The 27,482-nt window shown below is 43.3% G+C and overlaps 2 protein-coding genes and 1 non-coding gene across 11 annotated transcripts in view; 1 reads left to right on the top strand and 2 right to left on the bottom strand.

Moving 5' to 3' along the window:
* UBAP2 (ubiquitin associated protein 2) overlaps positions 1-27,482 on the bottom strand; it is a 127,039-nt gene that overhangs the window by 12,096 nt on the left and 87,461 nt on the right. For 6 of the 9 annotated variants that reach the window (XM_067530851.1, XM_067530852.1, XM_067530850.1 and 3 more), the window contains 7 exons: positions 25,914-26,124; positions 23,134-23,173; positions 15,059-15,242; positions 11,532-11,598; positions 8,699-8,894; positions 7,177-7,268; positions 6,165-6,215 (listed from right to left, as the gene is read on the bottom strand). In XM_067530851.1, the coding sequence (XP_067386952.1) occupies positions 6,165-6,215; positions 7,177-7,268; positions 8,699-8,894; positions 11,532-11,598; positions 15,059-15,242; positions 23,134-23,173; positions 25,914-26,124 (841 nt within the window). The remainder of the gene's footprint in view (positions 1-6,164; positions 6,216-7,176; positions 7,269-8,698; positions 8,895-11,531; positions 11,599-15,058; positions 15,243-23,133; positions 23,174-25,913; positions 26,125-27,482) is intronic. The other 3 variants (XM_067530853.1, XM_067530855.1, XM_067530859.1) reach the window with 1 other exon arrangement.
* On the top strand, positions 700-1,242 carry LOC137141798 (interferon beta-like). Its single transcript, XM_067530895.1, has one exon. The coding sequence runs from the start codon at positions 700-702 to the stop codon at positions 1,240-1,242; it is 543 nt and encodes a 180-aa protein (XP_067386996.1).
* On the bottom strand, positions 14,011-14,093 carry LOC137141817 (small nucleolar RNA SNORD121A). Its single transcript, XR_010916748.1, has one exon. It is a non-coding gene; the product is annotated as a small nucleolar RNA SNORD121A (small nucleolar RNA).

The following is a 27,482-nucleotide window of genomic DNA, read 5'->3' as shown; positions in this document are numbered from 1 at the left end:
CAGGTGTTCAGTTAATAAATACGAAGATCCAGATAATGGAAGGTTGGATAAACGGGGTTCCACTGTGTTCAATACATTGTATAAAGACAAGGTGGGTGAGGATATCTTTTATTGGACCAACTTCTGATGGTGAGAGAAGGAAGCTTTCTCTGTGTAAGCTCAAAAGCATCTCTCTCTCACCAAACAGAAAAGTTGGTCCAATAAAAGATATTACCTCACCCGCCTTGCCGCTCTAATATCCTGGGACCAACACGGCTACAACACTGCATACAATAAATTTTATAAGACATTTAAAAAGAAAGCCTACAATTTATAGCCTGAAATACCTGATAGTGGTTCCTTTTGCTACAACCCTAGTGGCTGAGCTGTTTAAATATTTCTGAGCGTGGTTTTGCACTACATAATACATACAAAGGTCAGAGGTCAAACAGGTAGAGCATCTAGTAATGCTGTGCATAGAGGGGAGGTTTAACATTACTGGGGAAAACCGTGAATATGGGTATGGAAGTGTTGGAAGACACTTAAGTCGCTAGTTGGAAAGTGAAAATGAAAACAGGGAAATTTTAGAGAACCAGAAAATGATGAAAGGAAAAACATCCCACCAAATAAATTCAGGGACATGGAAGGCATACACAGGACACTGCAGATACCCAACAAGCTACAGGTGGTTCTGCATAAGCTGTGTGAGACGTTATCATCATGACTATCAAGTCTCAAAGATGCCTGTGGCTGATTTGCCTGCTACTGATGATCTCCGCTGGGATCATGTCGCTGGATTGTAACCTGCTTCATCACCAGCAAAGCAAATTTAACTGGACTGGCCTACAACTGGTAAAAAGAATGGGTGGGAAGTTTCGTTTGGAGTGTCTGGAAGACAAGACATCCTTCCAGTTTCCTGAGAAGGTTCTGAAGCCCAAGTTTCCACAACAAGCCATGATGGCCGTCCATGAAATTCTCCAGCAGCTCTTTGGCATCTTCAGCAGGAACCTGTCCCAAACTGGCTGGGATAGAAGAATTGTGGAGAGGTTCTTAAATGGGCTCGCTCTGCAGATTGAGCGCCTTGAGACATGCCTACCTACTAAGAGAGGGACCAACATTTGGAAACTGAAGCAATACTTCCAAAGAATCCAAGATTTCCTCAGGGAGAAGAAATACAGCACATGCGCCTGGCAGATTGTCCACGAGGAAGTGCTGAGGTGTTTTCAATATACTGAGAAGCTCACAAAGAAGATGAAAAACTAGGCTACAAACATTATACTACGGACATTTGAGAAGTTTGGGTGAAGCAGAGAATTGGAAGCAAGAAGCCAACTGACCTGATGCTTAAACTCGGATACAGACTTTGTGACCCTTATGAACTCAATATGTTTGACTCAGTTTGCCATTGGTAAAATGGGGATTATAGCATGCACTTCATCAGGTCGGGTTGATCGTTTAAAGATGTTTAAAGATTGTTTAAAGATGAAAGAAGCTACAGAACTTTATGAATGTATTTCATGTACTGTGTATGAAGTCTCATCCAAAAGCTAAGTAATATTTTAGTCTAAACAGGTGGAGGGGGAAAATATTTTGCAAGTGTTATTTATTCCCTTTCTGCATTGTCAAACTTATCCTGATTATGGGAATGGAGATTGTCATATCTATCTATAGTTTATTTATTTATTTATAACTATTTATAATTTTTAAAAATAAAATGCAGATAAAAAAATTGAGTAACTGGCTGGTGTGTTCTGTGGCATAACTAATATCCCTATGCTTCTGTGAGCCTCACATAACATTTAAGAGTTGAAAGTAACTCTTGATATTGGTCTAAGGCAGTGATACTCAGACCTCAGTGGCTCACAAGCCAAATTAGAAATCAGCATTACCCAAAAGAGCCACAGTAGTGTAAATTCACAGTTTCATTTACTATTATATGTATATGTGTATGTATATGTGTATGTGTATGTGTATGTATGTGTCTTATTCTCACAGCAAAATGACTGACCAAGTATTGTATCAACTACAGTTGCTTAATAACTTAGTAAGAGCACCCTGACTGGTTAATAATTAAATCACCTAGTGTTTTAATATCAGGCACTGCAAAGAGCTGTAGGAGACGCATTAAAGAGGCACTTGCGGCTCCCAAGCCTCCATATCAGTCTCAGGAAAGATGAAGAAGACAAAGATAGTGTGATCTGATCGGAACCAACAGTTTCCAGGGAAAACGAAGGTAGAACAGAATCGTAATGGATGGTAACTGGACACAAAATTAGAGACTTCCTAGAGATCAGCAGATCCACAAAGGGTAAAGATGTGTGAAAATCAGGAGGTCTGTCAAAAGAGGACAGGCACTGCCAGGGAATGCAGCAGGGTGTTCTTTTGCTATGCTGCATGTAAACATTTTAAATTACTTTTTTAAAGACTCTCCCCTTTCAAAGACCAAGACAAGTAGGACACAATCAAAAGCCAATATGATATGGTTGGTTGGGCAATGGGTCCTGTACGAAAGGCTTTTTTAGGCTGGATTGTTTTAGGGTAGGGGTTCTCAAACTGGGGGTCCGGACCCCTCAAGGGGGGTTGTGAGCGGTCAGCACCCATACATGCCCTGGCTGCCAGAGCCCTTCCGAGCTGGGTGGCCAGAGAGCAGCGGCTGCTGGCTGGATGCTCGGAAGGCTGCACCACCCCCAGCGGCAGCAACACAGAAGTAAGAGTGGCATGGCATGGGGTTGGGGGGTTACTTTTGTGGGTGGCTGCCACAGCCTGAAGTATTTTCAAAAGGGGTCCTAGAAAAAAAAGTTTAAGAACCCATTTTAGGGAATCCCCGTCAGCAGTGCTCAGGGAAAGGGAAAACCATTCTCCATTTTTGCTAAGCCCCTTGAAAAGAATCCCCTACAATTAGCAACCCTTCCTGCTCTGGTCTGTATGTGTGAGTGCAATATGAATGAAAACTGAATTCTTTCTGGTTTTCCTATCCATTCCTGGAACATTTTAATGTTTTAACCCTTCCCAGGGAGAAAGAAATTAATGTCCTTGGTGCACACTCCCTTATTTAAAAACAGGTTTTGTTCACCCATGGGATACACTAAGCCAGTATGCAGAGGTCTTCCAGGGGTACATCGACTCATCTAGATATTCGAGTAGTTTAACAGGCTACGTAAAAAGTACTAGATAAGTCAGAACGAACTAAAATTTCATACAGACAATTACTTGTTTATACACTGAAATATACGTTTATATAGTTCAAATGATTTATTTTATAATTATATGGTAAAAATGAGAAAGCAAGCAATTTTTTAGTAATAGTTTGCTCTGACACTTTTATATTTTTATGTCTGATTTTGTAAGCAAGTAATTTTTAAGTGAGGTGTAATTTGGGGGCACACAAGACAAATCAGACTCCTGAAAGGGATAGAGTAGCCTGTAAAGATTGAGAGCCACTGCACTAAACTTTGTTTCCTTGCTTGTAGGACAGTTTAAAAAAAACTTTCAACCTAACACACAGCTTGGGTCCAGTTGACAATAAGCTTTAATATGGTGTTTATGTTTGCCAACTTCCTGGATATTTGGAAGCTGGGCAAGTCAGGAAGCTACAAAACAGCAGACAATGATTCCTCTAAGCTGACCAGTGCCTCCCAGCTGCATGCGTTTTCCACGTATTACGTAAGAAAGCACCTATAACTGCCTTAAGTGCCTTCGCAGCTACTAAGAGCACAGAAGAATACAGTCACTGTCCCTCATTTAGTCACAATGCCTGGTGAGCTGAGCAAGAGAACCGCAGTATCCTGGTAGTCTCTTTCTTTCCCCACCTTGCTGCAGGAAGAATACCAAGCCCTCTTCGCCAGACATCCACTTCTTGGAATGGTTGCCACAGGCAGAGCCTGGCTCAGGAACTACTGGTTGTAAGAAGCACAACACAAGTGCAGCCAAACTTTGCATGCTTTCTCCCTAAGTCTGAAAATGTCATTGTAACCCCCAACTATTTCACTGATGTTGAGATGCATGGGGCTTGACATGAAAGATGTCACAACCCGGGAAACCTTGGTGAGAAGCCAGCTCCCCCTTCCTGGCTAAAAACCAAACTCCGCCCCATCTGCCTTACAACTACCTGCACCACCAACTCCCTGCCACGCTTGCCCTTGTACTCTCGATGCTGGAAGAAAGACGGGATGCTTCCCCAATCCTCTCCGCACAATCCCATCTCATGACTAAGAGGGGGGGAACAGCTCCACTCTTGCTCCACTCCTTTCGGTCTTTCCTCTTTCACCTCTGGTTCTCACAGCCTTCCTAAACAGGTTGAGATTGACAGTACAACTGCACTGCCATTTTCATTGGTACGCCTCATCGGTGTTTGCTCCTCACTGCTACTCACAAGATTCTTATTGCAGCTCTTAATCCCAGCAACAAATGATTGAGTCCCATGGCTCCAGCAGCAAAAGCAATGTGAAATTTAACACAATCTGGTCCGTGTCACTGCAGCTCAGAATTAGCAGCAGCCACAAAACTGCCACAAAACACACACCACGAAGAACCACAGTTCTTCCCAATATGGCTATTGCAGGGATCCATGAGAAAGTAGGAATGGCATGCAAGGCTGGTTTCACCACGCTTGGTGATCCACATGGTCCTCCCTGCGGCCAGCCAAAAGCAGACTCCCAAATGAGTACGTAGGAGAACCCCTCACTGAAGTCAAGGAGACCAACTGGGAGTCCTCTGCCTCCACATCCTCCCGGGGGGCAGCTGTTGAAGATGGAGGAGAGCCCTGTGCTGCTCAATGGCCAAGTTCTCAGTCCTGAGAGATGCTCAGCACCCAACAACAACAGGGACTCTGGTTCATCCGACACCAAGAGATCCCTCGAGTATCAGAATCTCTGCAGTACTGGGAAGGAGCCTAGTACCGATGCCGTAGGCAAGGTCGCTGTAGTTGAAGTCAACGGTACCAATGATGATGGGTGTACAGCTGGCACTGTCGATGTCTGGCACTGTTGCTTGCTTAGTACTGAGGGTACGGCTTGCACAGGCATCCCCGGCTGAGCTGCTTGCATCAGTACCAATGGCTGGGTTAAGGCACGTGACAGCACAAATGGAATGCTTAGGTACCGATGGCAGGGCTGAACTTGCTGGTGCCCTGCGCTTGCCCTGCTTACGGTGTAGGGTACCGGCACACTATCGGAGCTGTGCTTCTTGTCCTTGGAGCTCCGGAACGTCACAGGCCCACCAGTACTGTAGGAAGAGTCGTTGGCCTTCACAGTGCCCACAGAGATCAAGGATCTTGATGGGGATTTGGTCTTTTTTTGAGCTGGCTCCTTAGAGTAAGAATTAGTGCTCCTCTTTCTGGGAGTCTTCTCAGTGGGCTCCAAAGACTTCCCTTCCTTAGGAGAAGCATGCACTGAGGCTGACAGGGTGCTGGATTGCTCTGGGGACAGACATACCATGCGGGACGGGGGAAGAGAATCTCCTGACCTGGCTCAGAGGGTGGTTGCAGGGATCATTTCAAGACTAACAGTCTGAGCTTTATCACCTTGTTCTTCCTTATTCTGGACTTACGGGCTAAGCAGAAGGAACACTACTGAGAAACACGGGACCCCGCCTCCCCCCGGCAATAGACACACATGAAGCCTAACAAGCCAGTAATGTCCTGCCAAGAGAAGACAAGTCGACTGGAGCGAAAGGGAGAGTAAAACACTCTTCACACCTAAAACTAACTAAACTATAGTAAATACTAAACACTAACCTACAACTATGAACTACTTAGCTGTAATAAAAATAGAAGACAGAGTACACTCTAGGCCAAAGCAGTAGAGAAGGAACTGAGGATGGTTCACCCGCGCATCCCTATATTGCCTTGGTGTTTGCCATGAGGAGGGAATAAGGCACACGTGAGGGCTGAATGAACACTGCTAGCTAGAAATATCCCATCAAGGACTTGAGAGCCACATGCGCACCTGACGTGGAGCACCCACAGGAACTCGACTCAAATACGAACTTTAAGGAACTTACACCTTCTAGTAATTGCATTGAAAGGAGATACTTGAACAGCTAGAATACATCAACAACAACTTCACGGAAGTAGGACAGCTCTTAAAAATCACTATAAACGGCAGTGGTTTGTGCTGGGCAGAAGGACGACTTTGAAAAGTTAACTCCTTTACAGAGAAAACAAGCCATTTGGTTCATTGACTTACCATTGGCAGCCTGGATTGGAGCATCTGAAGATCGTCATAACCATAGATCTGCTTGAAGACAGATAAGAATACAACGACATTATAACACTTTTCTCTAACAGTGGCCAATTTGGGGGTTTTAAACTAGAGATTAATCCAGACCCAGCCTATTTTAAAAACACCAGGCTATAGAAGTTCTTGTACTATCAAGATATAGAATGGTATTTCCCAGGGCAAGAGCAGTTAAGGTTTGGTTGACACGTCAATTACAAATCCTGATTTTCCAGTGTCATTAGCACTCTGAGGTCTAACTATACAAACTTCAGTATAGTTCTCAAGGGACAGTTTACTGGTAATTGAACCACAGGGCATTTAGAGCTAGGAGTCCATCAACCCTCTTAACTGCATCATTTGCTATTACTGCTCCCTGGTATATCGTGCTCCCAGATTCAGTGAACAGGCCTTAAATTTGCAGGATACAATCTGTTTATTTCTAGATTAGGACTGAGGAATGACTATTCCCTCCCCTAGGTGGAGAAGGAAAAGAACTAGTGGTAGGACAGCTGCCTGCAGAAGAGACTGAACTGTGCACTGAACTATGATGAAGTCGGATGTCAACATGCTTTGGAACAATCTGAAAACATGGGTGATAGGACCCGGGGCTGGTTTTGAGCACTGCACTACCCAAATCTATCGCAGAACATCAAACATTTAACTCAAATGATTCTATTTCAACTGAAAGGGCCTAATACTGATCCCATTGAAGTCCATGGCAAAACTCCCATTTTCCAGTGGAAGCATAATCAAACCTATAATCAAGGATTTTCAGACATTTAGTTTTGAATGTGGCGAAGAACTGCAAACCTGCACAGAACATATTTCCCGTATCCTTCAGCACCTGGAGCAAGGAGTCAAGGATTCCACATGCAGCACGTGCCAAAAAAGACCCATTGGCATAGACAGCAGCAGATCGGAGGACCCATTGGGACCAAGGAGCTAAGTAATCTAGGGCAGGTACAATGAAGTTGCTTACTGGGTAGGCAGGCAGGAGTCCTCCAGGTCCCACAATGTACTGGTTATGCAACAAGGGTGGTACACCTTGGGGCAGGTTGGGGGGAGCTTTGCCTGTAGAACCAAAATACAAACATTTTAACAACCCTCATAAACGCAAGGCTTCAGCCCTGAGACCAGTTCGCTGGCCTGCCCTGAAGGCTGCACTATCACACAGTGTCTAGACAGCAGAGTTTTGCTCCAGAGGAAGAGCGAACAAAAACTGCAAGCTAGCACCACCTGAAAGAGGCCTGAACATCCTAAGAGACCCCTGCTATCTAAGGGACCAGACTACTAAGAGATAAGGATTCTACAGGGGCCCAGAGGAACAGATCTATGGTCCCATCCCAGAGATCAGTCTGGGTTTGGTGGATTAGTTCTCAGGTCAGCAGGTGTCCGAAATGATGGAAAGGGTTATGTGGGCCACTGCTCCATCTTCAGAGGAAGAGTCCAGGCCTTATTCTCACTGCAGCAGACAGCAACCTCTCTGGTCTCACTTTCTGCTCTGCTCTCAGTACATTCCTACCCCCAACCCACACAGCGAGATGGAATCACTAGTCAGCAATATCATAATCAAAATGGACGCATCCTTAGCTCTCTTTTATGGGTACTGCTGGCTTCAGCTATGGACAGGAAGAGCCAAGAGGAGGGGTCATAATGCAACTTTGATCCCACGCTACAAAGCAGGGCTGTGCTGAGGACCACAGGGAAAGAAATGCACGTTGTCTGGCCAATAATCAGACGCTCCACTGACCGTGTGAGTGGGAAGGGGAAGACAGGAATGGTTGTGCATATAATTTAGCCAGAAACTTGCTCAGTTCCTTCCCCACTTTCCCTAAGGGATAACCTGACCCATAACATTTCCTTTTGGCAGTCAAAGCTGACTACAAAGCCAGCAGTGAATTGAGCACAAGACGACTCCTCATCTCCCTTCTCAGAAAAAGATAAGAGCCAGCCACACGAAATGAACTGCCCTGTATGTTTGGTGCATTCCTTTTCCCAGGGCCATTTGTAATGGCATGGGCAAGACCTGAGTCCAGCTCCTCCTCTCCTCAGTCACCAAGGCAGCAATGCTTTGGCATGTGGTAATGGAGGCTGGCATTGTAGTGGATTCTGACTCTGCCACATGAATTGGGACCGCAGGAAGAGAGCGAGAAGTAAAAGCTAATGTGAATTAAAGCCAAGAGCTGACCATGTTGCTTAGTTTGCAAACCAATTCTCTGCAGGTCCACACTTACTAAATCAGGTGCAGCTCTGGTTATTATCTATAAAGCTTTCTGGAGATGGAACATGCTACGTAAATTCTAAGTTTTATCCATCAAATATTCCCAACACATAAAAGCAGGCAACTTTATTTCATAGGCCAGCAAATAAAGCATGCTGAAAAACCAAGTCTTGAAAGAGAGTATATTTCTTAGCGTAGTTATTGCTGGCGTGGTGCTCAACTGACAGCCCTGCAGACTGATGTCCTCTGTCTAGCCGTGTGATCTGTTAATATTGCGAACCTGAAGACACTAAGGGAGCTGCCCGTGTAGTAGCAGCTGGCATAGACACACTGGTAACGCTCAGGCCAAGGCTGTTTGTAGTGTTCATACTGCTCGCCATGCTGACAGCCGAGGAGGTGGTGCTAGTGGCGGAGGTTGAAGCAGTTGAATAGGTTGTTGAGGGCTGGAGCGAAGTTGTGCTCTCAACACTAGTGTGCTAGAAAGGAGACAAAAAGGATGGGGATCAAAGAGCAGACAAACCACACTGCAAAACGCCCAAGTAAAAACATCACCCAACCCTTTTAGGTAATTGCAGCATATGCAAGAAAATCCCAGCAACATTATCTGTATTTTACACATCCTCGACAGGCAACGGTGAGCCAAAGTCTGTAATTCCACTGAGAGGTTCTAGAGACCTACATCACGAGAATGAAGCGCAAGTCACCAGCTCTGAGTTGGAATTATACACCTGTGGTTCAGTTGCCTCTTTACCATGTTAAATATGGCCACACTGGCTCTCGACAGAATGCTCCTTTTCACTTAGATAAGGTTGCCCTTGTGTTATCTTTGAAAGAGTCTAGATGTTTATCTATGGAAAAGGATATTTGCTTTAATAGAAGAGAGGGACTCTGCTAATAGGATTTCTTCAGGCCACTTGCAGAAATTAAAAACGAAATACAAACTTAAAACCCGTGATGCCGTTAGTGGTAATGAAGGGGATGTGTTAGACAGATCTGTAAGCCAGATAGGAGGCAGCTTGCAGAATAGTGTCTTGAGAGAAATCGAAGTGCCATAATGGCAAAAGCTAAAGCTCAGCAGAGAATGGGCAGAGGGAACATTCAGCTAAGTAAGACATTTCAAGGTAATTGCCAACTGCGGATGACATCATGGTTCCTAACACTTACAGGAGTATTACATATACTGAACCCATCCAGAAAAGCCCCGTACTAACCAGAACCAATCCACATGCCATTTTGGGGTTGCATACCCAGAGGCAGCCCACCACAGAGCAAGACAGCAACCATATTTCTAGTCAGCTCTAGTACAACCACATCTGTTCAGTACCGGCTGCCTTGTTACCAGAAACACACTAACAGATGCAGGTGATGGCAATACTCAAGACGACACATTCCAGCATCATCATGTCTTACATGGCGTTTTTCATACACCTTAGACCATGTCACTTGCACACTGCCTACTAACTCCACACCACCTAGGCTAGTAATAACATTCCAAACTTTGAAACACTTTCAAACAGCCACTCCTACGATGACTTTTTAATGTTACTTTGGACAAAAATGTGTCTCCCTCTCTCTACTCCCTGATGTGGAAGTTTCCTCTGGAGTTACACTTCTCTGAGGGCCAGGATGGGCAAAACTCAGTGCTAGACTACTGACAGCTTTAATGTCCAATCAATCACAAGCCATCAGTACTAGAGACAGGAGCTTTACACTACGAGAGACCTGGGACATTTCCCCCTCTTCCCTAGTGAGATTAAGCACTTGTCTCAGTCCCTGGTGGGTGTGACACTTTAAAAAAGAATTGTGATGCTGGCAGGCCAGGTGCCAGCTCACGCTTCGGCCCCAAGTGAACACGGAGGAATGCATGGCTGGAAACTAGTCTGACTCACCTGTGCGTGTTATTAAAATAGGTATTAGATTTATAAAAATGTTTAGTGTTTAGACTTTTATGTAATGCTTGTAGGATGCTGCATATATTAATCTTACTTAACATTTGTACCCCATGCGATTAGATTATATTGAATGCTCCCACTGTATACCTCTAACTGCATAGCTCACCAAACAGGGAAGAAGCAGTAACTAATGTAAAGGCTGGCTTCCTACAGAAGGTGTTAGGTGCTACATGCAAGAAGGCCCATTGAAACCAAACAAAACATCACTGGACAAATACTTTGTTACCAACATTCCTCCAGCCACCCCATGAAGAGGAGACCTGTGTGTGAGTTCATCCCACCAGCATGAACTCTGGGAGGAAGGGAATAAAAATCCCTGACAAGAAAAAACTGGGTCTTTTATGCTGCTTGGACACTGAGGGGCAAGGATTACTACACAGAAGCAAACCATCCCCAGTGGTTGATGTGGCTTAGCCGTAAAGGACTTATAGAGCATACTTATAATAGAAGCTTCTGCCACTTTTTGGCACTTAAGACTAACTCATTTCTGTGTGTATGTTTATCTGCTTTAACCTTGTACATAACTCATATTTCTTCTTCTTAGTTAATACATCTTTAGATAGTTTATTATAGGATTGGCTGTCTTTGGTATAGAATTTAGGATACAACTGACCTGGGGTAAGTGACTGATCGACTGGGAGTAACCTGCATATTTCTGGTGATTTTTGGTGTAAGGGACCGTCTATCACAAAGGCAGCTTGCATGGGTGGCAAGATAGACCAGAGTGCCCAAGGGACTGTCTGTGACTCCCTGGTCAGGCTGTTATAGTGCTTGAAGAGTTCACACTTGAAATCCAAGGATAGAACTCACAGCCAGTTTGGGGTTTGTATGCTGCTTCTTAAGTCTGCCCTGAGGCTGATACTTATGGTTCTGAGGCAGTCCAGTCAGCTTAACAGGTATCTTAAACCTTTACCAAGAAAGCTGACTGGAGACTGATTGAGACAAGGTGAGGGAGGTAATATCTTTTATTGGACCAACTTCTGTTGGTGAGAGAGACAAGCTGTTGAGCTTACACAGTGCTCTCCTTCAGGTCTGGGAAATGCAGTCACAGCTAAATGTAAGGCAGAACAGATTGTTTAGCTTCAATAGGTTGACACACATTGCAAATACTGCATACCACAATGTAGGCTTACGAGCTGTTATGATGCAAATGGGACTTACCGCATGTGAGGTACTCGCAGACAGCACGGCAGCAGAGGAGAGGCTGCTCTGATGATTGGAGAGGGAACTAGAATGACACATTTTAAAGGATTAATGACTAAAACTACACTAAATAGACTAATTCATACCCTGAAATTTCTCACAACTGGACTTTATAAAAGCATTTTAAAAAATTACTTTTAAATGTTTTATTGATTTATTTGAATAGTAAAAAGAAGTTATTTAGATATACAGAAAACCAGGTCTGGAATGAAAAGCAACATGAAATCAAAGAGCTTCTTACAATGGAGAATCGCAATTAACTTCCCTCCTCTCAGTGTTATAAGACAGCCATTGTGACAGACATTGAAAACATTGCTCATTAGTGCTTGTACATTTCTCATGTTTTAAAATGAGTAAAAGTTTCTTCTGGAATTGCCAAAGTAATGACTCCAAGCCATTTATAATGAGAAATGAAATCCCTTCTGAATTCAACAGCATAACTCTCACCACATTAATGAACATTACATGGTATTAACACCACAAGTCTGCTAACGGTTTCAACCTCTTCAGGAAAATGGGGACCAGAGAAGAGTAGATTAAAAAGGGTGAAGTAAAAGCAGGAAGAACTCTTCTCAGAACACCAAAAGGGAATTCCAATATCAAAGTGAAATCACACCACCTACCCCCCAAATCCATTTTAATCACCCACAGTATGCACACACAATACTAAATATCTTCTATTGTTATCTGCAGTGTTGGCTGGTCCCAGGATTCAAGAACGATAAAGTGGGTGAGGTAATATCTTTTATTGGACCAACTTCTGAAGAAGAGCTCTGTGGAACTTGAAAGCGTGTCTCTTTCGCCAACAGAAGTTGGTCCAATAAGATATTACCTCATCCACCTCGTCGCTCTTATATAACACTATTTCCAATTATGTTGTAAAATATTCAAACACCGTAAAACTCTGGGAATCAGAGCCCGTTAAAGTGTCCATTACACAGAATATCCACTATAGAAATTCTAGGTAGAAAGACAGTGAGAAGATACAGGAAGATTAGTGAAGAAAGAGTGGCTCAAATAAAAATAAAAAAGACTAAACAGAAGTTTGCATGTATCTGTATCTCACAATGACTCTTCAAACTAAGATTCTGGAGCAACTTCTGAGCTCTCAAACCTTCACTGCTTTAAGGCAGGTCTTCACTTTCTGAACTTAAAAAACAAACTTGATTTCCAAAGTATACTCTTCATTCAACTAGATGATTTAAAGCTTAAATCCCTCATCCTGCTTACAAAAGAAAAGCCACATCATCTCTCCTAAGATATGCAGAATTAAGAACAGAACTGAGCTTTGAAATCAGCAAAGGATCAGCTCCTTTTGCAATAATAAGGTGCTTGTTTCTCACCATCAGGGATTCAAATACATTAGGACAGTTCTCAGAGTCAGACTTACTCCTCAGAAGTCTCCTAGCAGAAATTAAGGAAAGCGATGCAAATTCTTCCTGCTAGATGTGATTCTTCTGTTACCACAGCAGAAGGAATTCCATCTTCCCAGTTCCTACGTTTTCAGGCAAGCTAGCCACTCTCAAACTCCTAACCCTAACTTTTTTAATCAGCTCATCTTTCTTGCACTGCACTGTTTTGTTTTTCCCCTCCTTGAGTTAGTCTGTCCCAGTACATCCGGCACAGAAGTTCTGCAGCTCAACCACTTTATCTTCAAGCTTCTTTTAATCTTTGGGGGAAAAGGCTCAAAATTTTTGTAAGTAATGGAAATGGATTCCTATAGAGATTCTACTTTTAGGAAGTAAATCCATTCTTTCCACAACTGCTTGTTTTCAATCAATCAATCTCCAAGCTTATAGTATTAACAACACCAGCACCAGCTTTCAGCAGCAATCCTATAAAAGTCTTCATGGAAGGTGGCTAAAGTTTTTTTTTTTTTTTAAGTGTTTTCAATAACCAACAGCTTCACCTTTCCTCCCACCCAAAACTAAAGCCACCCCAGCAAAACACAGAGCAAACAAAATAAAACCACCACAGACAAAGCCAACTATCCAGATGAGTAGAGCAGCTGAGAACCAGGTCTGCTCACCACCCATACATCTACATGCTCCCTTCAGAATTCTGGCATTAAGAAAGCCCCACTCACGTCAATAAGGGCAGGAGGGACAAGTGTCCTGAACATGATTAAATACCGGCATTTTCTTTGGGGATGGCCATGAGAAACATCAGTAGTTTTCATAACCAGACTGAAAGTTAACAAGGAAGGGCATTTCCTAATTCAGGACCAGGCCCTTAGCCGCATGCCAAGGAGGAGGATCAGCGTACACCTCTGCAGCTTTACAGACCAATTTCACTACGACTCTTCAGTGCCTCCCTCTCCTGCAGCCATCAGGATGATGAGACATTGTGGCAGGAGGAGGGAAGTGGTTCGGCCACGCACAGGTAGTTTTTGAAATGCACATCCCCCCTGATGCTTTGATTCATCAGGAGGCCCACTACTGAAAAGACTCAGACTCAATAGCTGTCTGCACATGTAAGTCAGATATGTGCTTGGAAATCAGGCATCACTGTCTTTTCAGGTTACTCAAAGTCTGCCCCAAGACAAAGCGCACACACTCCAACCCAAATTTCTAGCAAGGCGCCTAGATCAGTTTGTGAACCGTTTAGATGAATGGTGGTACAGCAAATACAAGGGAGATTGAGTATCATGTGAAAGAAATAATCCCAGTCACTTGAGGCATTTAAAACTTCACTCTTAACAGTAACTGTCCAATAGGGCACAACCATGCACCAGCTGGATGATGGACAAGACCCATTGAGGCCTGGTTCAATCCACTGCTAGATTCGAGAAATAAAGTGCAGAAGTCAAACAGTGACAGTAGCTTATATAATTAATAGACTCAGGTTGCCACCTGTTGGAGAATGAAGTTTTAACAACATGCAGGGGGAAGCAAACAGCTGGCACAGAAGAGCCGAGTGCTGAGGGACTGATAGTTCACATTTCCGCATTTTATCAGGAAGCACTCAGAACCCACTCAGCCCTCAATCCCAGTGGAGAAGCTTTTGTTTTTAAAAGTGTGACAATCAAGGATTTAAATATCTACAACATTTAAAAATGGTCAGAAAAGAAACTGCTAAAGAATTGGATGTTTATACACTAACCAACTGACCAGATCAATAGCTGGTGCTATGGACAAGGCGGAAGAAACATCAAGTGAAGTGTCTCATTTGGAGTCACTACAGACAGAGTCCCATTGAAGCAGCAGACCCTTAAATACAATATTGTTGCTAGATGTAGGAGACTCCAAGAACAGAGATCTGTGGGCATAGCATCACTGAAATGTAGTATATGGTTCATATATTCCAACCAGAACCATTATCCTGGATTTCTTGTGAATACCTGTCCTAGTTCAGATTAAAACAAGAGAGGAGACCCCATTCTCTGGAGTCAGTCTCTCTGTACAGTGACCCATTTCTCTTCTGTGCACACTGCCACTAACCCCAAATTCCACACGCTTTCCTTTGTCCCATGTCTCCTACTGTACCTGCTTAACTGGGAGAGTGAGCTGCTGACCAAGTCACTGGGCTGGGGCAAGCTGGGTAATGCTGCTGTGTGCTGTGGAGCTGAAGGCAGAAGCGAAGCAGTGGAGGACGCCGTGTTAGGCAGAGACCCCGCAGTAGGTAGCGAGGGAGAGGTTTCTGTCTTAGACGTTGGAACTGATGAAGTAGCTGCAAGTTAGAAAAAGCCAATCAGAGAGGAATTCCTGCACACACACAACCCCACATATCTGATTCAGGGACAGAGACTTTAAAGGAAAGGCAGAACATTCCCGTCAATGTGTGATGAACTGGCGCCAATGACTTAGTGACCCGCTTGACTCGGCTACTGGAGTAAATTCCACAGACATTGGTAAAGCCACGGCATATGTTACCTTCCTTCTGCAGGGCTATGATTTCCAATGATGTATTTTTAATGAGTGACACTCCTTTAGATACTTATCTACTATGGCTTCTTTCTTTTTTCGGCCTACTGGTTGGTCACTCCCCCTCTTTGAATCTCCTGCCTTGATTCCAATCTTCTTCCACATCCATTTTGAACTCCTCATCCTCATTTTTAAGGCCCTGACCAACCTTTGCCTGTGTCTCTGCCCCTCTCCTAACTGCCCCACTTCCACCCGATGCTCTACCAACACAGCATGCCCGGATAATCCCATGGCGATCTCCTCCGACAACCCTGCGCCTCCCCCCATGCCCTGAACATCATCCACAACCCTGATGTAGCCGCCTCCTCCTCGTGATCCTTCCTCAAGGCTCACTTATTGTGGATAGGTGGCCTCCATTCCTGCCCTCTTTACAAGGTTTTGCTCTCTCAAATTTCCAGTATAATGACTTTATTAGTCACCACCAACCCCAATAGAAAATAATAAAGGTGCTAATGGCTTGTATGCAACTAAGGTAACACTCTGCCTTTCAATTCCTTCTTCTTTTGCCTCTCCCATATCACTCTGTTCCTCTTGTTACACCTCATCTAACTTGAAGCATAAACTCCCTGTGATAAGGATCTGTGTCGTATTTGCCTTTAAAGCTCCAGGCACATTTACGAAATAAATAGAACTAAAAACATCTATTTGTAAACAATCTCCCAGGTGGGGAAACTGACCTGGATGCAGGGAGCCCTGGCATTGCTCCTCCTCTCACAGCCCCCCCCCCCCCCGGGGTGTGTGGAGGAACGTTGGGGAGTAGGTGAGCAGTATCTGTGTCATCGCTCACACACACACACACACACACACACACGTTCCTCCACTGGGAGGAAGCCGGGAGGCTCACAGCCCCGTGTCTGGCCAGGCTGGGGCTCACAACTCACGACCTCAACATAGCCACATTGCGACTCCCTAAGGAGTCCAATTATGTAGATGGTTGTAGGAGAAGCTGATAAATGGATGAACAAGGCTGGCATCCTTTGCAGAGGAGGAAGCAGCAAGGGTGACGCTGTAAGAGACAAGACAGAACAAGCAGAGGGGGGCAGTCATGAAGGGCCTTGACAGGGAAGACAAGATGCTTGAACACGATGTATTGAGAGGGGGAAAACCAGGCAAGAGAACTTAAGAGGAGTGACATAGTTAGGGCAATGGGCAGGAATATAATCCCAGCAGCCGTATTTTGAAAGGATAGGAGGGATTGGAGAAGACATGATGTGGGTATCAGAGAGGAGGTGACAGAAGTCCAGATGGGAGATGAGGAGGACTTGGAGTAGAGTTTTAACAGCATAGACAGAAAGAAAAAGGTCAGAGTTTGAGAGTATTAAGAGGGAAGAAAAGAAGGGTTTGAACATAGTCTGGATGTGTAGGGTAAGGGTAGGAGGAGTCAAAGACAGCCCTCAGTTTACAAACCTGTGTGACAGAGGATAGTGATGTTAATAAAAATAGTGGACTGGGGGTGGGCAGAGGGGAGTCTGTATGAGCTAGTTTCTGGAACAAATACATAACATTTAAGAGTTCTAAGGTCAGTTAAGAATGATTTATTTTGCACAGCAAAGAATTTGAGACTAAAGAAGTAGCCAAGTGTTCTGCAGAGAACTTTGCAACTTGGGAGATGGACAAATCCAAGAAATACAAAAGCAGACCACTGTGATACAGAAAGGCAACTTCCACAGCTCCCTGGTGGCAGCTCAAACTTGGATTCCTAATACACTTTACCAAATATTTTGAGAGCAACTGATTCAAAGATGTTTGACTCTCAAGTTTTTTTTCACCCTTAAACTCAATTTTGTGCTGATAAAACATGCCATGTTTACAAATCTGGAAACTGACGACCGCTGTTCACAAAACATGAATTAAAAAATAAAACTGGCAACACTGCTGCGACTCTGAGACTGTTCAGTGTTGCACACCTGGGAGCAGATTTAATAAGACTGATTTAACATTTCGTTGTTAGCCAGTAAGGAAGTGCAGCACTCACAAGGGAATATCAGGGTTAGATTTATCTGTGCCCTGTCCCTTTAAGAATCAAGATCAGCAAAGTCACTTTGTATACAGTTTCAGAAAGCATGAAAGAAATTAAAGGGCAAACCCCTGGGGAAAATCTGTCACCCCATCCCAGAAAACAACCAATTTTAAAGAAAGACTGTAAAATAATAGACACAAGGTCGGTGAGGTAGTATCTTCTACACCTTGTCTCTCTAATATCCTGGGACCAACACGGATACAACAACACTTCATATATTTTATAAAAGGGTAGATTGGGAACTACCACCAAAAGGGCAGGTTAACTGAGGCTAAGCAGTTTGATTTATCAAACTGAAAGTGGGATTTGAAAGGGGTATGCTGAGGTAGAGATCACAGACGCCGTAATTAGGGCAGTTTGCCCAGAATTGAGCCTCAGGAGTTAGCTGGAAGAAAAAAACTAACTGAGCCTGCCAAAACGGAGGAGCATCTCAAGGCCCTGTTAGCAGGAAAAAGATGCAACTGAACTTTACCTGCGGTTCTTAAGCCCAGTGCAAGAGGCAGAAGACACCTCAGGATTTCTTAGTCTGAGCACTTGATTTGAAACTGAAAGTATTGTTTGCCACACGAAGAGCTGACTCTGACCTTAAATATAACCCTGTCCCTACATAAAACACGTTCCTCCATTCAGTCCGGATGGGATGTTTAGATTGTGACGCAACCTCATGTAAAAGATAATCAAGTTGCAGATGATTATCGTTTGAGAAGCTACACGCTGATGTAGGTGAGGAAATAGAGAAACACCAGAAGCTGGGGAGTGGAGCGCACACTAAGGCAGCAGCTGTAATTCTGTGCAATCCCCCTACACAGCTCAGAATGGGAAGCAGCACCTCCTCTCGAGGAAAAAGAATCTCAAAAGGTGACTTGCTGATGAATGAGATAAGGAAACGAAAGGCCAGTATTGATGAACTCAAAGGTGCGGAAGCTGAAGTTATTATATCGAAGCAAGCTGTCCGGGTTCATACAAAAGCACTGAATGGTATGAACCGACAGGCAGACAAGGTAACCCCAAAGACGACGATGTGCTAGCTGTGGACAATCTGGCAGAGGCGGTACTTGTGACCGCTGTTTTAGATGTGGCAGTACAGAACTGGACCAGTCAGGATGTCCTGCAGGAAAGCCACAAGAGAGCAGAGGCGAAGTTGACACAGTAACTGATCTACCAGGAGTGGCCGGCATTTGCCATTAAACATGCAAGCTGCAATCCAAAGTAGCCAGTTTAGGGTTCTGTCTACACTTCAAGAGCTACAGCAGTACAAGTTGCAGCACTCCAGCTACGCCGAGGTAGCGCAGACACTTGCCACGGCAGCAGAAGAGGTTTCTCCCCATCACTGTAGTAAATCCACCCCCTCGAGAGGCAGCTGCTAAGTTGACGGAAGATGAGATGAGGTGTCTATTTCCCTACCTCGACAATGTCATTGTGGACAGTGGCATATTTCAAGAACACGCAGAGAACATAAGGAGAGTGTTGCAACAGTTACTGAATCTCATTATTAAGATGAAAACGTCTAAATGCGACCTTTAAGACAGCGGTACATTACCTGGGAATGGTGGTATCTGCTGCAGGTTATAAGATGGATCCTGCTGACATCTTGGCACTTCAGGCTCTCACAAAGAAACCATCGAACACCACAAGGGAACTCTGCAAGCTGCTAGCCTTCCTCATCTAGTATTGAAGTTACTGAGACAGGGTCAGACTGCATGGCTAACAGAGAGTTCCAGAAGGCTGATCTATCAGCCCCTGGATTAGCAAGTCCAAGGGTGTAGCTGGAGTTGTGGGAGTGAGGTGAGCAGGCAAGACTCTGTCAAGAGCCAGGAGGATTACGGAGAAGGAGCAGAACGCTGGCCGGAAAGAACCCTGCAGGTACAAAGCCTGGGGCAGGGAAAACCCTGCCCAAAGAGGGCAAAGGACCTTTCCCAGGCCTGGAGGCCTAGGAGAAGAGACCCTGCCAGAAGGAGAAGATCCAATTGGACATTTGGCTCGGCACCACCATGCCCAGTGGGGCTGTCAGAGGCCAAGAGCCTCCCCTGGCAAGGAGGGCCAGGAAAGGCCCCTGTCCAAGCAGGGTCCAGACATTAAGCCAAGGGGAGTGGGGAAGTAACCCAGGGAAACTAGCAGCTTTCCTGAAGTCACAGCACGAGGCTGCTACTTACAGCATCCCTGGGTTGGGGCCCGGATTCAAGGGTGGGACCAGGTCCCCCCTACCGGCCATTCACTGATGGGGCAAGAGCCCCAGCGAAGAGGCAAGGGCCTATGAGAAACAGAGATCGGATTGGGAGCCAGCAGGGTGCGGCCATCTTAGAGAGGCTGTATTACCCTCCCCCACCACCAGAGGTTGGAAGAACCCTAAAGGGTGAAACAGTTCCCTGACCTACCGCTAGAAGGAAGCGCTGGATCCACCAAGGGAGAGGAAGCACTTTGTCACACTACATTCAAGACTTCTAGAATAGCAAAGCCACTGTTTGACTAATTGATTGTTCTATTGGAATCTGACTCAACACTGCCAAAAGTGGCTCGGGAAAAGAAGAAAGCTAAAGAGCAAAGAAAGACATTTGGACAGATACCCTCCAGTCAATTATCCAGACTGAGCAACATCAAAAAGTTTTTAAAAGAGCTGAGTGAGTGCCTGGTACAGCCACAACAACAGCCTATCCTGATTATGCCTTGCCATTTATCCATCATGTAGATGCTTCCATTAAGGGACTAAGTGCACTCTTGTATTAACATCAAGAAGGTAAATAGAGTAATTGGTTATGATTCAAGGACGTTTACTGCAGCTGAAAAGAATTATCACCTTGACTCAGAAAAGCTGGGGTTTCTAGCTTTGAAGTGGGCTCTTCCTGACAAATTCTATACATACAATCCTTCACAGTGTACAGCAATAACAGCCCACTAACCTATGCTTTCACCTCTGCCACGCTGAATGCCACAGCATACAGGCTGCAGAATTAGCTGACTAACTCAAAACTAGACGATATCTATGGAAATCTAATGTGAAGCCAGGTGCTTTATCCAGAATGCCCCTTGATATGGAAAAATATCATGTGCATTCTGTCATAGAAACCAACGAAGATGTTAATGCTGTTTTACAATCCTTGGATGTACAAAGAGATGGCAAAGTATCTTAGTAGCCATTATTACCACCTCTTTGACAGCAGAAACACTTCTCCATGGGCATTAAATCCGCCATCAAGCCAATTCCACAAGAAGACATTTTGGCAGCTCAAAAGGAAGACCCAGCTATCGCTAAAATTCTTCATAAGAAGTCATTGGGGTAAAAGCCAAGTAACCAAGAGAACACCATATCCTTCTGTGAGTTCTGCACTATGATGCATGAGTGGTACCACTGCATTTGGAAACAGATGGAGTACTTCACTGGAAAACCAAATTATAAAATCAACTGGTATTACCTGAAAAATAAAAAATAAAGGTATATCAAGAGCTACACAAAGAAATGGGATGCTTAGGAACAGAGAAAGTGATCAGTGTTGCAAGCAGTTGGTTTAATTGGCCACAGATGAAAATCAAACATCATATTACTAGAGTCTGTACATGAGTCAAGCAAAAGAAACCTCACCCAAACTACCAGAGGCTCCACTAACAGTTACAACAGAGCCATTTGAGCTTGTATCAATAGACTTCTTGGATCAAGGCAGACGTAAAGGAGGATATGAATATATTTTGGTCACAGTGGATCACTTCACTAGGTTTGTCCAAGCCTAACTTAACGCCAGAAAGGCAGTAAAGACTGTGGCAGACAAGATCTTCACTGACTGTTTTAAAATTTGGTTTCCTCAAAAGGATTCATCGTGACCAAAAAGCAGAGGCTGAAAATAATTTATTCAGAAAGTTACAGCACTACTGCAAAACTGAAACATCTCACAACCCCATATCACCAACAGGGCAATTGGCAGGTGGAAAGGCTGAACTGAATTCTTCTGCTATGTTGAGAACCTTGCCATAAGAAAAGTCAAGCTGGAAGGTCTCCCTTAATAAGGTCACCTAAGCCTATAACTACACAAAATGAGGTTCCAGTATTCTCCCTTCTGTGTATTATATGGAAGATCACACATTTGTCCATTGGCATTGCATTTGGTTTACCTATAAATTCTGAATCTGCACCTGGGGACCATAAAGATTAAGATGAGAAATGGAAAGAGCAGACGGAAGACGTTTATGAATTGGCATCGAAGTGGTCCCAAAAATCTGCTGCTCGTGGTAAAAATCACTATGGTCAGAGAGTGCATGTTGCATCGCTCCTGCCAGGGGACAGTGCCTGTGCAGAATCTTTCAGAGAGGATGACCAGGAAAATTATGACCCTATTGGGAAGATAAGATTCATGTGGTTTTTGAAAGGAAAGGGTATTGTCCACTCTGTGAAGTAAAAAGCAAAAAATGGGGAAGGATGTGTGGGGAGTTCTTCACTACACTCTTTTAGCTCCCTGTGACGTCAGTACCGGATACTGCCCAGGCCACAGATTCTGGGAATCCCAAGGCAGAAACATGCATCCACATCGGGGAAATGAGGATGTGGTTGACCCTGTGAACTTGGAAACTGCTCATTAGGCTGATGTGACATTCACACCAGCCACTGAAAGACACCAATGCCAAAACAAAACCATGGAACCTGAAACCAGCGTGCACAAGAGGGAAGATCACCAAACCAATCCACTGACACTCAAAGTCATCCAACTAGAAAGCAAGCCCCACAGACACGGACATATGAACATTTAGAGACACCTACTTATCAGTGCCTAAATCCAACTACTGGACTAGTGAATGCACCATGCAGTTATCCTCATGTTTGTCAGATGCCATACCAAATGTCTATTCTTGTACCTTATCCTGCAGTCTATCAAAGACTGATGTCATACTGGTAAAGTGATTTTGACTTATGGTATGTCTATTGCTGGAAATGAGGTGTTTTGTAATTCTGGATAGTTTGTTATTATGTTAATTTAGTATGTTCTCTAAATAGTTTGCCATGCTCATACAGGAACTATTATTTCATGATACATGACTATCTTTAGGGAATTAAGATGTTCAGAACTGACTATTCAGTTGGACAGTGGAACTAAAATTGACAGAGAATTTTTCTGAATAAACTGAAGAGAGATGCGTATGTTTCCACCATCAGTACCAGAACCTGTGATGGGAGAGACCCAAAGACTCAGCTGAGAATGACAATTATGAGTTTGTGGAACTTGCAGACTATTGCTAATAAAACAAATGAATGGGCTGTATGTTAAACATTGTTAACAGAAATGTCAGGACAACATTACATTTACAAGAGGGGGGTGCAGCACTCAAGGGAATGTCAGGGTTGAATGTACCTAGGCCCTGTCCCTTTAAGGATTGATGGTTTTCTGAGGGAGTCAGGGGACAGCTCTGTTGCAGCAGCAGTGTGTTCTCTGAAAGGACTGAGCAGCAATGGGACTTGTGTAAGCTGTGTGTTTATTTTTTGATACTAAGTTTAAAATGCAAACTGTTCAGCCAAAAGTGAAACAGACATTTGTACAGAACCTTAAGCTATCTCTGATTACAATGGTGTGCATACCAAGGGGTAGAGGAGTGTCAGAAAAATAGTTCTGTACATAATGGAGCTTTACAAACTTACTGTCAAGAGTTGGCTGTGTTCGAACACCACTGTGCCCATTCTGCAAACAAAGGAAAAACAAATGAGTAAGCCACCTAACAGAGGTGGTAATAAAAACCCGACAATGATTCAGACATTTAACAGGCTGCTCATTGCAAAACTTTATATTCATTCCAAACAAAGTCAAGAGGGATGTAAAATAATCAACTGCCATTCCTTGGGCTAAACAATATAGGAAAGTACATGTACAATGTTTGAGATCCACACCCCAGGGTCACAGGAATAAAAATGAAACAAGAAAGCTGTATGAATGAGTGATGGTAAAGGCAGAAACACATGAAAAGCTTTAGTCATCTTGATCTAACAGAATACACAATTGCACCCAGGCAAATTAGAGAGAGGCTGGAAACACTCCATTGGGAGATAAGGTTTGAGAGGGAACAATTGCTTCTTAGGATCATTCTAGACTACAACAGTGGATGCTCTAGATTTATAACCCTGAGCACCACATAGGATTTGGTTCAGAAGATAAGTGTGATTGAGCCATTAAGTTACAGAGACCAGAACGTAATTATGTTTGAAATTGCTGAAAGCAGATCATATGGAGAAATACAAAAGGAGATGTTATTGTCCTCTAGATTAATAGATTCGTCGATTCTAAAGCCAGAAGGAACCGTGGTGATCATCTCATCTGACCTCTTGTACAACACAGGCCATTGAACTTCCCTAGAATAATTCCTAGAGCAGATCTTTTAGAGAAACATTCAATGTTGATTTAAAAATTGCCAGTGACAGAGAATCCATGACAACCCTTGGTAAGTGGTTTCAATGGTTAATTACCCTCACTGTTAAAAATGTATGCCTTATTTCCAGTCTGAGTTTGTCTAGCTTTGACTTTCAGCCACTGGATCTTGTTATATGTTTCTCTGCTAGATTGAAAAGTTCTTTATCAAATGTGTGCTCCGTATTTAGGTACTTGTAGACCATAATCAAGTCCTCTCTTAACTTTCTCTTTGTTAAGCTAAATCGACTGAGCTCCTTGAGTATATCACTAAACAGCATCTTTTCCAATCCTTGAATCATTCTTGTAGCTCTTTTCTCTGAACCCTTTCCAATTCATCAACATCCTTCTTGAATTGTGGACCCCAGAACAGGACACAGTATTCTAGCCGCAGTCATACCAGTATCAAAAACAGAGATAAAATAATCTCTCTACTTCTACTTGAGATTCCCCTGTTTATGCATCCAAGGATAGCATTAGCCCTTTTGGCCACAGAGTCACACTGGGAGCCTCACATTCTGCTGATTAGACAACACGACCCAATGATTCTTTTTCAGAATCATTGCTTCCCAAGACAGAGTTTCCCATCCTGTAAGTATGGTCTATGTCCTTTATTCCTAGATGCATACACTGATATTTAGCTGTATCAAAACACACATTGTTTGCTTATGCCCAGCTTATCAAGTGACCTATCGTCTTTATTATTTACCACTCCCCCAGTTTGTGTGTCATCTGCAAACTTTGTCAGTGATGTTTTTATGTTTTCCTCCAGGTCATTAATAAAAATGTTCAATAGTGTAGGACCAAGAAGTGATTCCTGCAGGACCTAGAAACAGATCCATTTGGTGATGATTCCCCGTTTACAATTACATTTTGAGACTTATCAGTCAGCCAGCTTTTAATCCGTTTAATGTGTGCCATGTTAATTTTACATTGTTCTAGATTTTTAAATCAAAATGTCATCCAGTACCAAGTCAAATACCTCACAGAAGTCTAAGTATATTGCATCAACACTATTAACTTTATCAACCAAACGTGTAATCGCTTTGAGCAGGGGGTTGGACTAGATGACCTCCTGAGGTCCCTTCCAACTCTAATATTCTATGATTCTGTGATTCTATCAGAAAAAGATATCAAGTTGGTTTGCTAGGATCTATTTTTATAACCCTACATTGGATTGGTATTAACCCTCCTTTAATTCTTTATTAACTGAGTCCTAGATCAGCTGCTCCATTACCTTGCTCAGGATCAATGTCAGACTGACAGGCCTATAATTATTCAGGTCATCCCGTTTACCCTTTTTAAATAACGGCACGACATTAGCTTTCTTCCAATCTTCTGGAACTTGCCTGATGTTCCAAGACGTACTGAAAATCAGCACTGACAGCCCACCAAGATCCTCAGCCAGATCTTTTTAAAATGCTTGGATGGCAAGTTATTTGGACCTGCTGATCTTTAAAATGCAACATACATGTTCCCTTTGGTTTGGTATTTTTATTATTATTATTATTATTATTAAACATTTATCATATGGCAGGGAAATGTAACAAACCATCTCTGCACCAAAGTTATGCTGGCAAGATACCATGGTGGTCATGCACTGTCAATTTGTTTTTTAAAAATCAAGATGCTAAGCTCCAGGAAAAGGGGAGTCAACCAAACTGAGAATGTTAGCTAGAAACAGCCCGAAGGGCGAATCAAGAAATCAAAATCCAGAGAAACATCACAAAGATCTGCATACCTGAGAACCCAAGGGCAAGAAAAGCAACAGCAAAGGAGGACAGAGTTTTGGGGGAAGGGAGTGGGGGGTGTCAACAGAGAATCTTTTTAACCAGTCCAAGAGACGTTAACAGAACATAATTTCTGTGTTAGCCATGGAAGTATCAGAGCATCATCAGTACTATCTCCGAGCTTACAAAACAGTTGAGCTATAGCCGTAGTGTGTCATTAACAACCAATCCATCACTAATTAACCCAACTCATTTCTTTTCAATATCAAAGGTTTCTGAAATCTACTAACCGTGACTGCAACAGGGGTTGATTCAGACGGAGCCATGGAGCTTTGGTATGCTATCCTGCTATGCACAGAAGTCTGGTCATAGGAGGAAGTTGTTGTTACGGGGCTAGTGCTCTGGGATGAGCAGGTCAGACTGGAAGAGGTGATGGCAGAGGTTGTGTAGGTGGACTCCTGTACTGTATTGGATATTGGCAAAGAGGTATTCAAAGGATCACTGAAAAAAGTAAAAGTTATTTATCATCTTGTTAAATGTCATTTCAGACACTTTCATGACATTACCAGCTCCTGCACAGCAAGCTGGAACTGGACACCCATTTGCTCAGCTAGAAGCTGCTCACATTCCGGTTTCCTAGCATAACAGAGATGAATGTGGACCTAGACAAAGTTATAGCTGCCCTTTGTTCAGAGCCAGCATCTGCACTGAGCATAAGGGGACATTTCCCCCTCCTGGGACAACTGCATTTCGTCATCACACATTCCATTCTTCCGCCTCCCAAAGAGGCTAGCTACAATAATTATATTCATGGCTAGAATGAGTGCTCTATTTGTTAAGTGGTTTCTTTTGCTTTTAGATTGTAAGGTTTTGAGGGCAGACTGCCTCTTACCATATATTTGCACCAGAGCCCAGCACTATGGGGTCTAATCAGACTGAGGCCTCTAGTCAATATTGTAATACTTTGAGATCTACTGATGAAAGGCATTAAATAAGAGGTCAGTATTATTACTACACATAACACAGTGCTACAAACGTACATGACAATTTACCTACACAGATTAAGATTTGTTCCCTGCCCCTAGATCTTTCTAATCTCTTTACGCTGGTCATCTTTCCAGTATTGCTTGATTCAACATCAGTCTTGTAGGACTTTAAAGGTTAAAAAGCACTTTTAAAAAACTAAATTTTCTTGCCTGTGATACAAACATTGCTTTAAAACAGTTAATGCAGGCCCGTTGTATTTTTCATGTCTTAGATACTGAAACTAGGAATCCCTCCATTTTGTTTATACAGTCTCCAGTACATCAGTACAATGCTGCATGTTAGGTCTGTCTTTCTTTTTTTAATATTTGTTTTGGATTTTTAAAAACATTTACAAAACTTAAGATGAATGGAGGAATTTATTTTTGCAAATCTTAATTCTTGAAAATTCTCCATAAACTTTGTAAGGAAGATGTTACTGAAATTTTTTTTTGAAAGAACATTTGAAGGTAAGCAATGTACTTGGTTGCTATGTTTGCATTTCTATTATTATTACTGGAGATATTCGCATTTTAATAAGGGTTTTCTGCCTCCCTGAGAGCCTGGCTGCCTTTAGGGTGAGCTTACAGTGAAGTCAGACTTCAGTTTATGGTGTCAGTCTGCTGACAGAGATGGACATTGTGACGCATTTATCTTTGTTGGGTCGATTATAAGAGGAGATGGGCTGGGAGGAAGCCAAATCCTCACTTAAACAGCTTTCGGAATCAGCATAATTAAAAATGATAAAGCAACAATGTGAAGGGTAGCTCATGAAACAAGCATTTAAATTCAATCATTTCCCCTCCACCCCATCAGAAAAGGGACCTTTCTGCTTT

Source organism: Emydura macquarii, unplaced genomic scaffold (genome assembly GCF_026122565.2).
Source record: "Emydura macquarii macquarii isolate MOO-44397 ecotype Brisbane River unplaced genomic scaffold, CSIRO-AGI_Emac_v2 contig_3114, whole genome shotgun sequence".
Lineage (NCBI taxonomy): Eukaryota > Metazoa > Chordata > Testudines > Chelidae > Emydura > Emydura macquarii.
The sequence above is the reverse complement of the archived record's forward strand: the minus strand, read 5'-3'. Positions and strand labels throughout refer to the sequence as shown.

Coding starts and splice junctions, on each gene's coding strand:
- LOC137141798 (XM_067530895.1), top strand. CDS start 700: ATGACTATCAAGTCTCAAAGATGCCTGTGGCTGATTTGCCTGCTACTG.